Source organism: Panthera pardus, unplaced genomic scaffold (genome assembly GCF_024362965.1).
Source record: "Panthera pardus isolate Hobbes unplaced genomic scaffold, ASM2436296v1 HiC_scaffold_17, whole genome shotgun sequence".
In the NCBI taxonomy this organism is placed as follows: Eukaryota; Metazoa; Chordata; class Mammalia; order Carnivora; family Felidae; genus Panthera; species Panthera pardus.
Window position 1 is genome coordinate 20,791,268 of NW_026526732.1, and position 12,979 is coordinate 20,804,246.

Genomic DNA, 12,979 nt, shown 5'->3' on the forward strand with positions numbered 1-12,979 from the left:
CGCCTTCCACCCGGGGCAGTTTGACAAACACCGGTGACAGCAGAATGAAAGCCCCTGAGTAGCTGTGTGATATCGAGCAAACTAGTTCCTGCATTTGGAAAATAGGGTAATAGTTTCTGCCTTACAAGATGATAACAATAGAACCAGATGATTGATACGAAAGTGCTTTGTGTTTCTGGTTTCAAAACAGAGAAGATTGTAAGAACCACGTGCCTGTAGCTTCCAGAGAGCGTTCTGATTCTTGCTGCTTTGATTCTGATTTCATAGCATCGTTACCCGTTGGGAGTGTAACGTGAGACAAGCTTGGAGTAGCTGAGCTGCTAACTGTAGCCGCGTCCCGTTCCATTCCAGGCATTGATTACCCGAGGGCCCTGGTGACTAATAGGTGTTTGCTCAATAGTTCGGGGTATGCAGAAGCCTGAGGGAAAACTCCACCCCCAAAGGCCCACGGTAGTTGTGTTAAATTCTTTTGGGGGGTCACAGGGTCACCAGGTCCCCATCCCCACCACAACAGGGGAACACCTTCTACACTGAGGCAGTTTGGCAACACCAATGACAGTGAATGAAAGCTCCCACGTGGCAAACTCTGAAGGCTAAATGAAGGCTTTCTTTGGCTCAGCATAACTGGGGGAGTAATCAAAGGGTTAATGACCATTCCAGAGTCGCAGGGGAGGTTTGGACCAGTAGATTAATCTGTGTGGCTCACAATATTAGCACAATGAACATATAGTTTAATTTAGCTGAATATTTTTAGAACTCTAGAGAAAAATCCATCTGGAAGTGTTTTGAGCTGTAGCATAATGCTGTCAGATAAAGTCTGAGAAAGAAGACAGTGTGTTAGGCCTGACTGTCACCACTGGTTGTCACAGGCCTGTTACAATCAATTGTACTATCGATCCTTACTCTTGTACATTTTGTCATATGTAGAGGAGTTAGTTAGGATTTTTCTTTTCTTTTCTTAAAAAAAAATTGGTTTGTGTCTTTCACCTGAGACATGAAAAGCTCCCAAATCTAGCAGTCACCTGAAAAAAAACCCAAGTCTGTTCATTAAAATTCAGTTTTCTTTCACATAGGAAGTACTCCGATTGTGTTTTGACCTCTATCAGTGCAGTGCTGGTGATAACAAATGGTCTGCCCTTGCCTCCCAAACGACTTAATGTGCTTCCCAGAGTCCCCAGCTGCCCCTTTGTTTGGACAGTTCTGTCCAACGCTACCCTGTGCGTGCAGCCCTGCCATGAGGCGGTCACTGACCTTGGGGCCACAACACCTTGGGCTTGGGCCTTGTTGCCACCACGGAGCTTTGTGATATCAAGCAGGCTAGCTCCTGCATTTGGAAAATGGGGTAATTATTTCTGCCTCATAGGTTTATAACAATAGAATAAGATGATTGGTATGAAAGTGCTTTGAAAATCACAAAGTTGGGACTATATTTTTTAGTCCCAAGTTCTTAGTTTTCTACCAGAGGATGTACTAGACAGTATGGACCTTATCTATATTACACTGCAAAGGTGAAAAAGGAGATATGCTCAAATAAAACAATCATATATCCTGCCATAAATCTGCCTGGAGTAAAAAAGGAAGGGAGGGAGGGAGGGAGTGTGTGTGTGTGTGTGTGTGTGTGTGTGTGTGTGTGTGTGTGTATGTGTTGGAAAGGCTGAGAGATGTTCCAGAAGTAATTTCTTTCAAGGTCAACCTTAGGTAAAGGGCATCTTCAGGGCCTTTTCCACTCCTCTCCCTGATTTCAAGCCCTTGTCCCCTCTCTCCCAATCTTTGTTTGCTCACTGCATGCTTTCAAGAAGCTTTTAATCATTACAGAGTCGGATTAGCCTAGAGGAGGTGTGGACCACAAGTTAGATTAGAGGGGTCTGGTAGTGTCTCAGATCTAATTAGTATTATTGGATTTTGTTTCATTTTATTTTTTATTCATGCACTTAATGAATGCTTCTTGAGCATCCACGGAGAGCCAAGGCCTGTTTTAAATTCCAAAGTAAGAACCACAGACAGTTAAATGTTTTGTTAGACCTGCACAGGGTTTAAAATTTTCAACTTAGTTGCCAACAGTTAAAATTTGGAATACTTGCTATAAAAAATCTGTATTTCTCTCTTGCCTTTAGGTATTATCATTTGTATGCATGGAAACTTCTTATCTAATTAACTTCTATATGGAACCGAAGTATATGAAACATGAAAAATTAGAGGCTCTTGTTGACACCGGTTTATTGTGCAAGGTCTGATTATGGACACCCTCTTTTTATTCCTTGGTGGGTTTTGCATTAGCTCAGGCTCCCTAGAATGGGTTTTGTAATAGAGGGATATGGCCCATTGGGCACAGAAAGCTCCTGTAGGGCAGAAGGCCTAACCCCCAGCGAGGATGTTGCTCTCACCTGGGTTAGGAGCAACAGTGTAACCAGGTAGGTCGGGGTCAGAGGCTGAGAATTCAGACTGACAGCATGGGGGCCAGCAAGTACCACAGACCAGGCAGGTTAGGGAAGGGCAGTAGTATAGTGGTTAAGACCAGAGGCTCTGGAGTTGTGCTGACTGGGTTTGAATGGTCACCTTGGGCAAATCTCCTCGTCTCAGTTCCCTCAGGTATAAACGGAGGATAATAATAGCACCAACCTCATAGTTGTTAAAAGGTGATTGTAAATGAACTATTGCATGCACAGTGCTTAGAACAGCACTTGGCAGGTAGAAGGGGCAGGTAGATGTTAGCTGTCATTAATCAAAGTAGACTGATTTGTAGTCCCTAGACATCAAAATAAGTGAGCGCTCCAGTGGAGGCCAGGCCGAGACAGGTCGACATCCTGGACCAGGTCCTTGTCTGCTGTCCTTTCTTCTCATTTAGTTTTTTGTTATGTTATTGAAATATTTGTGTGGCAGTTCTTAAGTGAGGTGGCTAAGTGATTCTAGGAGAAGACCACTGCAGGGTGAAACCGGCAATTAAACGGGGGGCCTTCTGGAGCTTCCCGATGGCAGCTGCCACTTACTTTCCAGGACTACATGTCCGAGGTCACAAAATTCCAAACTCACACATTTCCCTTTTCAACTTCTAAGCTGTATGCATGCCTCTTGAAGAACCTTTTACAGATAAAAAGGAAAGGGAGAGATATTGCCTCATTTGGGCCATTTGATGCAGACCCTTCCTCCGGGAATCTCTGGCCAGAGAGTGCGCTGGGGGAAGGGATCCTGATGGGTCCATGTGAACCTGGGCTTGGGCAGGTTGGTGGCACCGATGCTGTGTAAGCTGAACACAGGGGCTGGGCTCTGACTCCAGAAGCTCCTACAGCACATGGTCACTATTTGGACACTAAACACTTAATGAAAATCCATGTTAATAATGATTCTCAAGGCTATATTTTTTTATTAATTTTTTTTAAATCTATCTATTTTTGAGAGGGAAAGAGAGAGAGAAAGAAAGAGAGAAAGACAAAGAAAGAGAGAAAGAGAGAGAGATAGTGTGAGCAGGGGAGGGGCAGAGAGAGAGGGAGACACAGAATCTGAAGCAGGCTCCAGGCTCCGAGCTGTCAGCACAGAGCCCGATGCAGGGCTCGAACTCACAAACTGTGAGTTCAGAACCTGAGCCAAAGTCAGATGCTTAACCGACTGAGCCACCCCAGGCTCCCCTAGTCAGTAATCTTATAATATTTGTGGTGACAGATGGTAACTACACCTATTGTGCTGAGCATAGCATGTAGTATAGAATTGTCCAATTACTGGGTTGTACCCCTGAAACTAACATCGTATGTCAGCTGTATTTCAAGAAAATAAATTTGTTTTCAGCTCATCTCCTGGCAAAGTACACGGTAGCTGGAGAGGCAGCTGTAACAGGGAGCTTGGCACGTGATGCCAGCTGTGGCAGGAGCAGGAAGAGCCCGGCTTCACAGTTTGCTGTATGGTCATTCCCTTCCCAGCCAGTATTACTTGGGCTACACCTCTAACACCCCTTCCGCAGAACAAAAGGCTTGCACGTGGGCAGGCCTCACCCTTGTTGGCAGGGCTGCTCAAGCATATTTTGGAAGTTTTGCCTCTTCTGATCTCCCAGCTCACATGGTAAGTCAAGTACACAGTACTCTCCCTGAGGCACGCAATGAGACAGCTCTCTGGTGCATATGACATTTTGCATCTTTCCATCTCCAGTGATATGTGACTGCCTCTGGGGAAGTGCCATGAGCAGCTGCCTGTATGGGATGCCCCCCCCAGCTCTAACCTCAGAGTACCCCACAGCCTAGTGAGGAAGTGCAAATCGGTTACACTTGATGGCTGGGTTTGGACCTGCAAACTCAAGTGGCACAGAGGAGCTGGTGTGTCCCCACCTCAGATGCCCTCGGTGATCAGGCAGGGAGCACGAACGTATGGCAACAGGCAGTAGGAGGAGATGGAACCTGAGGAACTGCGAAGGGTGCCCTGACTAAAGACATTCCAGTCAGAAATGGCCCTAAACTGCTGTGTGGGACCTGTAGCTTTAGATGCCTTGGAAAGCGATGAATAGAATGCCAGCAACAAACGTAGAATATTGTACTGGCTTCCATGTAGATGTTTCTGCTCCTGTCTCAGAGCAAGGTGAGCCTGAGGCTAAGGTGGACCCACCCCAGACGGAGGGGCAAGTGAGAGGGCCTTCAAACCATGATGGGGTCTTGTAACATCTATCTGTTCTTCTGAGATGCTGACCCCTGATTCCCATGTGTTGTGTTGGCCTCTTAAGGGGCACTTGCATTTTAAAAGAGGACATCTAAAGAGGGAAGTCTAAACTTACTTCAGTGGTTCTCATGACCTCGCGGCTCCACTCCACCATGGAATTCCAGGCCTCCGTGAGGATCTGCATTGAAATCATTTGAGGGGGGAGTTTCCCCACCTTTCCAGTTATCCAGGGGGGTAGCAACGTGAAGCGCCATTGTGCCCCTGTGAATTCGAGAACACAGAGTAGCTAGAGCGTGTCAAGTCACAGGCACATAATCCAGGTTAGGTAATCCGTATAGTTTCCTTCTTTCATTCCCCTTTGAAATAATTTATAGTGACCGTCATCCACCCCCACCCCCCCCACCCCCCCGCCACAAATTTACTGTTTTTGCTCTGAGAACCTGTGTGCAAAAGAAACTCCAGGCATCTAGGAGTTTGATGACTTTAGGGGGCTCCTGCCTCTCATGAGATAAGAGAGTCCAAGCAGGCCTGAGCAGACCATTGCCTATCCTTTCAGTGTGTAAAAGAGAAGACATTTGATCACCTGATAATCAAAATAATAGTCATGAGGTGATAATAACTATAATCACAGTTGCACAGCAAAGGAGAAATGGAATCATTTCAATACTCACTGGTTCATGAGGGAACAAATGAATGATCGTTTATCACATGTGTGTCAATTAATGTTAGCATCTCATTGGCCAAATGAAAATTAGCATATATTGAGTGAAGAAGATTGACTCCTTTGACGAACATGGATTAATTCTGTGTTTTGCATTTATCCCGAAGATCCATTTGGATTAAAGAAAGTCCAGGTGAAATCCTCTAAATCTCTGCCCAATCTGTACAAGCCAATCTGATAGATGTAAAAATCCATTCTTCTGACTATAGACAGTGGTTAACTGTTCTTTGAAAGGAAAGTTGCGCCGATGCAGAAGTCACTCAAAGCAAAAGCAAGTGAAGGTTCAGAGCTGATCCATTGCCTCTGGAGGGCTCTTTCTGCTTTATCGTTAGCGGGCTTTGATATCATCTCACCTTCTCCGTCAAAACAAAGGAATGGAGCCAGCTCTAACGTCCCCGCCTCTCTCTGCATGGCACTGATTTCACCAGGAGCTGCAGGACTTATTATTAGTGGCGATATTGGGGTTCGTTATTCATGTGTGTGTGCTGTGCTTTCTCAATCCCAGGCCGAGTACAGATGCTGCCTCAGGCTGTCTGTCTCCTCCACGCACTGCTCGAGAATGGACACACCGTGTACGTTCACTGCAACGCCGGGGTCGGCCGGTCCACCGCGGCCGTGTGCGGCTGGCTCCAGTACGTGCTGGGCTGGAATCTGAGGAAGGTGCAGTATTTCCTCATGGCCAAAAGGCCGGCTGTGTACATTGATGAAGACGCATTGGCCCGGGCAGAAGAAGATTTTTTTCAGAAATTTGGGAAGGTTCGTTCTTCCGTGTGTAGTGTGTAGATGGCCCATCTGCCTCCCCACCCTCCTGATGTCCTTAGGAACCCAGTTTCCTTAGGTGACGTCAGTGGAAAGACCTAGAAACGAAGATTCCATCAGAACTAACAAGACTGGTCACTTGGCTTTTCCCACAACCCACCCCCTCTAGTCTGGGGCTGACTTTCTATTATGCTTTGGTTGGACTGTATTTTCTTTGAAATGTTTTACAGTGGAAATTGTGACTGACACATGAGAAAAAGCCACAAGCAATTGCGCTGTGCAGTGTTCTAGCATCAGACGGAAAAGTAATGCATCAAGTTCCTGCTGCCTGCCTGCACACCAGCCCTTTGCTTTACAGTTGCTGGATTTGTTGCGCGAATTAATGACCACATCTTCTTGCTGCATTGTGATGTGACAGGCAGGAGTGTAGATTTGATCACTTGTGTGTTGATACACACACACACACACACACACACACACACAGGTGCATTGCTTTCCTGCTCAGCTGAATTGAAATGATAAAATGAGAGCTGGTCAGTTGCCAGAGAAGGGAATAGGGGGAGAGGCCTGGGCTGTGACGAAGGAAGAGCTCACATTGACTGAAAAGTGATGGCTTTCTAGACTTCGTGTTGGCATCCTGCTTCACAGTTGTTCAAGTTGGTTCTAGGGAATCACCTTTCTTCTCTACCCACAACCCTGTGTGACAACCAGAGGAGAGTTATTGTCTGTCTCCTTGTTTTAGTTGAGGCTCAAGGAGCATTGGCGGCTTGCCCGAGGTCTGAGGGCTAGTCGGGGGCCAGCCGGTGTTTAAAACCCACGTTGAGGTGACTCAGTGCTTTCAACACAACTTGTCTTTTCGGCACAGTATAGTGGATTCTGTTTCTCACAGAGTAGGGTCAGTTTTTCTGCAGCAGTGTCTACAGTGAGAAATGGAACATCATTCTGGTTAGTTGCCAGAGAATTTAGGAAAGTGGCTATGTTTTGGGCAACCTAATTTGAAATATGATGGGCTGTCTCAACACCCAAGTGGCCGGAGCCATCGCTCAAGAGGGGAGCTGTCCTACCAAAAGAGCCCCAATCCATGAATAATTGTTGCACAGTTTAGGAGCCATCCTGTTTCAGCCCTCAGTTTAAAACAATACGTAGTTAACTGTGCCTCCAGGATATCTAGCTCACTACCCTAGGTTCTGTAGGAAATACAAAGATTAACAAGACTTTGCCTTCGAAAAGGTCGCAGCACAGAAACAGCCGTGTGTTCAGTCAACCACACTGCAGGGTCGAACCACGAATGATAGGCCAGAATAGGGGAAAGGAGAAGTAACTTTTATTGGGTGCCTCGTGCGTGCCAGGTGCTTTACAATTTTAATTTAACCTTCACAGTACCCTATGAGGGCGGTTCGTTACTTCTGATACATAGATGAGGAAGTGAAGGCTCAGATAGTTAAATCAACTGCCCAGCATCACACGGTGAATAAATAGAGGAAATGAAATACAAAGCTTGGTTTGTCCGATTCAATGCCTGTGCTTTTTCTATTAAGTTACAATGCCTGTTTATTTTTCTGCTCCTTTTTTTCTTCCATAATTATTTATTGATAGATATGAGAGACTGTGAATTAGGACGTATGGGGGACACATGGGTGAGTTCCCTGGAGTTCAGAGGAGGGAGGGGTGTCCTCACTGTGGGACTCGCGGGATGACTTTTGATTTGTCAGAGAAGGCCAGACAGCTCACATTTCTCCTGCAAGTTTACAAAGTTAAATTTATAAGGCAGGATTGAGTATTATGAAATCTAGCTCCCTTGCTAAAAATAACTACAGATAACTATTGTATCCAAGTAACCCATTTATGATCATAATGTGTTGTGTAAAATTCAGTCTTAAAAATGGAATATTTCTAATTATGTGTGTGTGTACATGTGTGTGAGAATTTCTTTAATGCCTAAGAAGTTTAGCTATGTAACCACCACTATAGAAAGACCCCTATGGATGGATTTTCTCCTTTTTCTCCTGATAGGCAAAATCAGTTTAGTGCTATTAAAGAATGTTTTAGAATAACCTCTCTTGTCCTCAATAAATGGATGTCTGATGTATTTCAAAATCACCTGGAATTTTGCTAAATAAAAGCATTAAAAATGACCTCTGATTGGGGCACAGGGGTGGCTCAGTCGGTTAAGCGTCAGATTCTTGATTTCAGCTCAGGTCATGATATCACAGTTCGTGAGTTCAGATCAGGTCATGATCTCATGGTTCATGAGTTTGACCCTCACATCAGGTTCCATGCTGAGAGTGCAGAGCCTGCTTGGGATTCTCTCTCTCCCTCTCTCTTTCTGTCTCTCTCTCTCTCAAAATAATAAGCTTTGACCTCTGTTTATAGGATTAAATTTTTTTATTAATTTAATCTGAAATCCAGGAAAACACACTGTGTTTCCCTATTTGTAGAAGAAACAGTCAGCTGAGCTAAATTATTTTTTCCTTGTCACTCTTATTTTTTCGGTCGTTGATGAAAATCGGCAGTTACAGGACAAAAGGAAGACAAAGGTGAGGACACCACAAAGAAGTGAGGATGAAAACCTCAAAAGTGTGTCACAGAAAATCAAAGCAGAAACCGTGCCATTAACTGCTTGTCACTGGCATTAACCAAACTTTCCAGTCACAGATTTCTTAAAGAAAAGCAAAATCTCACTCATGGTTAAGAAATGTCCAAATAAGTTTGCGTCTTTAAGCTTGAATCATTGTCCCTCAAATATTTTGTGTGCAATATTAGGAAATATCTAGAAAAATAAACCTTTTTTGACCAACTTAAGGTGTGGGTGAAATAACGATGAAAAAAAAATGTGGTTAGGACCCTGGAAACAGAGTATGAAAGGCAGGCTGTGAAGATGAGTTAGAAAGGAGAACTTGCCACACAGGAAAAACACCGAGTCGGGGTGTTCAGAAGTTACAACTGAGAGGCTCTTTACAGATGACCTAGTTAATTCCTTTATTTGACACAGGAGCAAACTATCACTCAGAGACACCAAGCAACAATTCCTGGGGCAAGAGCTTGAATTGACAGCCAGAGGGAAGGGAAAAGCTGGGAAGACGAATCGCAGAATTTATTCAGATTTACTGAAGGGTTACAGCAGAATTCATGAGCAAGAACAGCCAGGACCATGCGTGGGGAAGGATTAATGGAAAATGGAGCAAGCGGAAGAAAAATGGCTAAAATGAGAAAAAGCAAAGGGCAATGGAATTTCCAAAGGAAGAAAAGGCAGGGATTTCCTTTCACAAAGACTGTCCTGGGAGATTGAGAGGGAAGGTGTGATGGGAGGAACAGGGGTGAGATGAGGTCATGTTCCCAGGAGAGGGGGGCACACTCTGTGTCCACTGACTTCCCTTTGGGACCAGATTTCAGCAGGAAAAAGGGGCAGCTGGATGTGATGTGCTGACCCCAAAGTGGCTTGTTACCTATAAGGAAAAAAGAAGGTGCCATTGGAGACGGGACTGAGACTAAACAGGACAGCGTGGGTTAAGCCACCTCTCACTTTAATAACAATAACTGAAATAATAGTAAGGGGACGAGGAAGGACCACAGTAACAACTTCATTCATTCTAACAATAAAAATGGCAATAAGAGTAACAGGAAGAGGAAGGATAACAGCAAAAAAGTAACAAATTCTAACAATAACAACAGCAATAATAGTAACAGGAAGAGGAAGGACAATAGTAGCAACTACTTTGGTCGTTCTAACAATAATAATGGCAAAATTGCTAAAGGTAAGAGGTAAGACAATGGTAATAACAACTTCACTCTCTCCTTCCCCAACCCATTGCTTCAAAGTCTGTTCCTTATTTGGTTAATGTTGCTCAGGACTGAACCTCAGACCATTCTTCACTCCTCTCTTTCATTCAAATATCACATTCAATCCATCAGGATAACTTGGCACTTCTCTTGTCAAAGCATCTAGAGACTAACTACGTTTTACCTCCTCCACTGACCAACTCTGGTCAGAGCCAGTGTGACCTCTAGACTGGACTCTGGAAACAGCATCCTTACTAGTCTCTCTGTTCTCTTCTTCCTCAAATCTACTCTCACCTAGTGGCCAGGGTGATCCTATAAAATGTATGTCAGATCATGTCATTCCTATGCTCAAAACCTCCAATGACTTGCCATGTTATTCAGGGTGCAAGCAAAAGCCCTCCTGGGACATGTACGCCGGTCCTCTGTTACATCTGTGACCTCCTCTCCCATGGCCTCCCAGCTCATCCTGCTGTAGCCGCACAGGCCTTCTTGCTCTTTGAGTACTCCAGGCTGGCTCCTACCACAGGACAATTGCACTTGCTTCTCTGTCTGCCTGGTGTGCTGGCTCAGGCTCTTACCTCCTCCAGGGATGCCTCTCTGGGCCAGCCTATCAACAGCTGCCATGTCCAACCCCAGCCCTCTCTCTCCTCATTCTCTGCTTCCTTTCTGCATATGGAACTTAGTACTGGCCCATACATTACATAACTTGCTTATTTGTTTTATTGTCTGCATCCTTTCGCTGCAATGTCAGCCTCAGAAGGGCCACAGTTTAGATTGTTTTGTTTGGTGACTCACCTAGAGTGCCTCTGTCAGAGCCTGGATTATAGTCCAATGGATGCAGGCCAAGAATAGCTAGTAACTGTTGAGAGCATCCATGTTTCATGTACTGTTCTCTATGCTTTATGCATATCAGCTTATTTCAGTTTCCCACCACTGCTATGAGGTACATATTGTCATAGCCCCTATTTTGCAGATGAGAAAACTAGAAGCGTAGAGAAAACATTAACTTGTTCTAAGTAAGACAGTTTCATCCCTGGTCTGGGGGAGTAATCTGATGACCTCCCTGTATAAACACTGGGCATAGTATGTGTGTTGCTTTGCTAGGGCGGCCTTTAAAAAGTACCACAAATTGGGTGGCTTAAACAGCAGACATTTACTGTTTCACCATTTTGGAGGCTACAGGTCTGAGAACAAGGTATCAGCAGGGCTGGTTCCTTCTGCGGGATGTAAGGGAGGATCTGTTCCCAGACTGTCTCTGAGTTTGCTGTCAGTTCCTTGGTTGGTAAAAGCATCATCCTGGCCTCTGCCTTCATCTTCACATGGTCTTGTCCCTGGGCATATGCCTGTGTTCAAATTTCCCCTTTTTATAAGGGTACAAGTCACTTTGGAATAGTGGTCCCCCCCCCCCCCCCCCCATCCCCAACTCCAGTATGACCTTGTCTTAACTAGTTATATCCAAATAATGTCACATTCTGAGCTATTGGAGGTTAGGACTTCAGCATATGAATTTTTTTGGGGAGGGACATAAGTCAAACCATAAAACTACAGTAAACAGCTACCTGAAGTCTCTGGAAAGTGAAAAAACCCCAAGTAGTTTCGAGGAGAGTGGCAATTTGGAAGGAGGGACTCGAACGGCCAAGTTTTCCTTTTTATAGGTATTAACCTGATGTCAGGCCACATTTATAGTATTGCTAAGACAGCTAAACACTGACAGAAAACCTTCTCATTTTTGGTTCAGGGATCCAGACTTGAGCAAAAAAAAAAAATAATAATAATAATAAGCCTTTCCCAGGTGACAGAGATTAGTACTGGAAAAAAACGTGCTTTACCACGGGCCCCTGAGATACTGGAAGAATTTCTGAGGGCTTCTGGATAAAGTTCTCTCATCCTGGAGAAAGAACGAACTACAAGAAGAGACGCTCTTTCTTCCTTTGGTGTGTGGATATGTGATCCCAGCTAATAGAATTATGTTCCTACCAGCCCGGGAATGAGCCGTCATAAAAGGACAGAGGAGAGAGGCTGATGAAGCTGGAGGTACCTGCTAAGTTACCCTTGAAATCTACCCACCTCCTTGGCTTCCTGTTGTGTATGGTGGTGTTCTTCTTTGTGTTTGAGTTAGTTAGAGTTGTATTTTCTGTTGTTTATGGCAGAAGACATTGTAATTGGTACGCTACCAATACATGCATTCTAGTTTTAAAGTAGTAGTTATTTTTGTCATAACTTGTAGCATGAAAACACATTTTGATCCTGATATAATTTGAACAGCTTATGTTTTACATTTTGCTTCTCCTGGGGGCAGTGCCCAAAAGTGGGTTTCAGAGGATAGTTCTTAAAAGGAAGATGGAAACTCTTGAATTATGACCTGCAATTTGAAATTTTGTGATGGAGAAAAGCCACTTGAGGTGGATTTATTAGACTTCAGGACATGTATATATTTGGGATTTGTGATTCTTGTCCTTTAAGCAATGGTTCTTATGTAGCTAGCTGGAAGCCAACTCCAAATGGAAGATATTGAAAGTTCTCCATTTTTTGGACAGTAGACAAATATGCTCCATAGAATTATACCTTCAGATAGTCTCCAAGCCTTATATGAAACAGGTAATCATAATATCTACCCAAGTAGCTAGAAAAAAGTGAAATGGATGGAGCTGGCTTGAGGTTTATGACTTCTTCTTCCTACCTGTAGACATAAATTATACTGAGTATAAAGGTTAAGAAAGAAGAAGAAGAAAGCGAGGGGGAGGAGGAAGAGAAGGAGGAGAAGCAAGCAGAGGAAGAAGCAGTAAAAACAAGAGATTTTTTACAAATGGAATCATTAGCCCCTGAACATATGAATTGGGTTTTCTCATTTAGAAGTAGAACTCTCAAGTAGAAATTTAAATGAGAGAAACTTTAGACGATTCACATGACAGTGTTTAGTGTTTCCAGGTATACACTTACATTATAAACTTAGAACAAGTTCTTATCTAATAAAACATATTCAAAAATCTAGTACAACTCACATTCAAAACATTCTTTGGTTGAATAATGAGCCGTTTTTTCCCTCAGGTAAGGTCATCGAGAGTATGGTAAAAATGTATT

The 12,979-nt window shown here is 44.0% G+C and overlaps 1 protein-coding gene across 3 annotated transcripts in view; it reads left to right on the top strand.

The window, feature by feature from the left end:
• The window catches only part of EPM2A (EPM2A glucan phosphatase, laforin), a 166,238-nt gene extending 157,985 nt beyond the window's left edge, over positions 1-8,253 (top strand). For 2 of the 3 annotated variants that reach the window (XM_053904404.1, XM_019425043.2), the window contains exon 4: positions 5,865-8,253. In XM_053904404.1, coding sequence (XP_053760379.1) covers positions 5,865-6,142 — 278 coding nt within the window. In that variant the 3' untranslated portion in view covers positions 6,143-8,253. The remainder of the gene's footprint in view (positions 1-5,864) is intronic. The other variant, XM_053904405.1, reaches the window with a different exon arrangement.
• Positions 8,254-12,979: the final 4,726 nt, after the last annotated feature.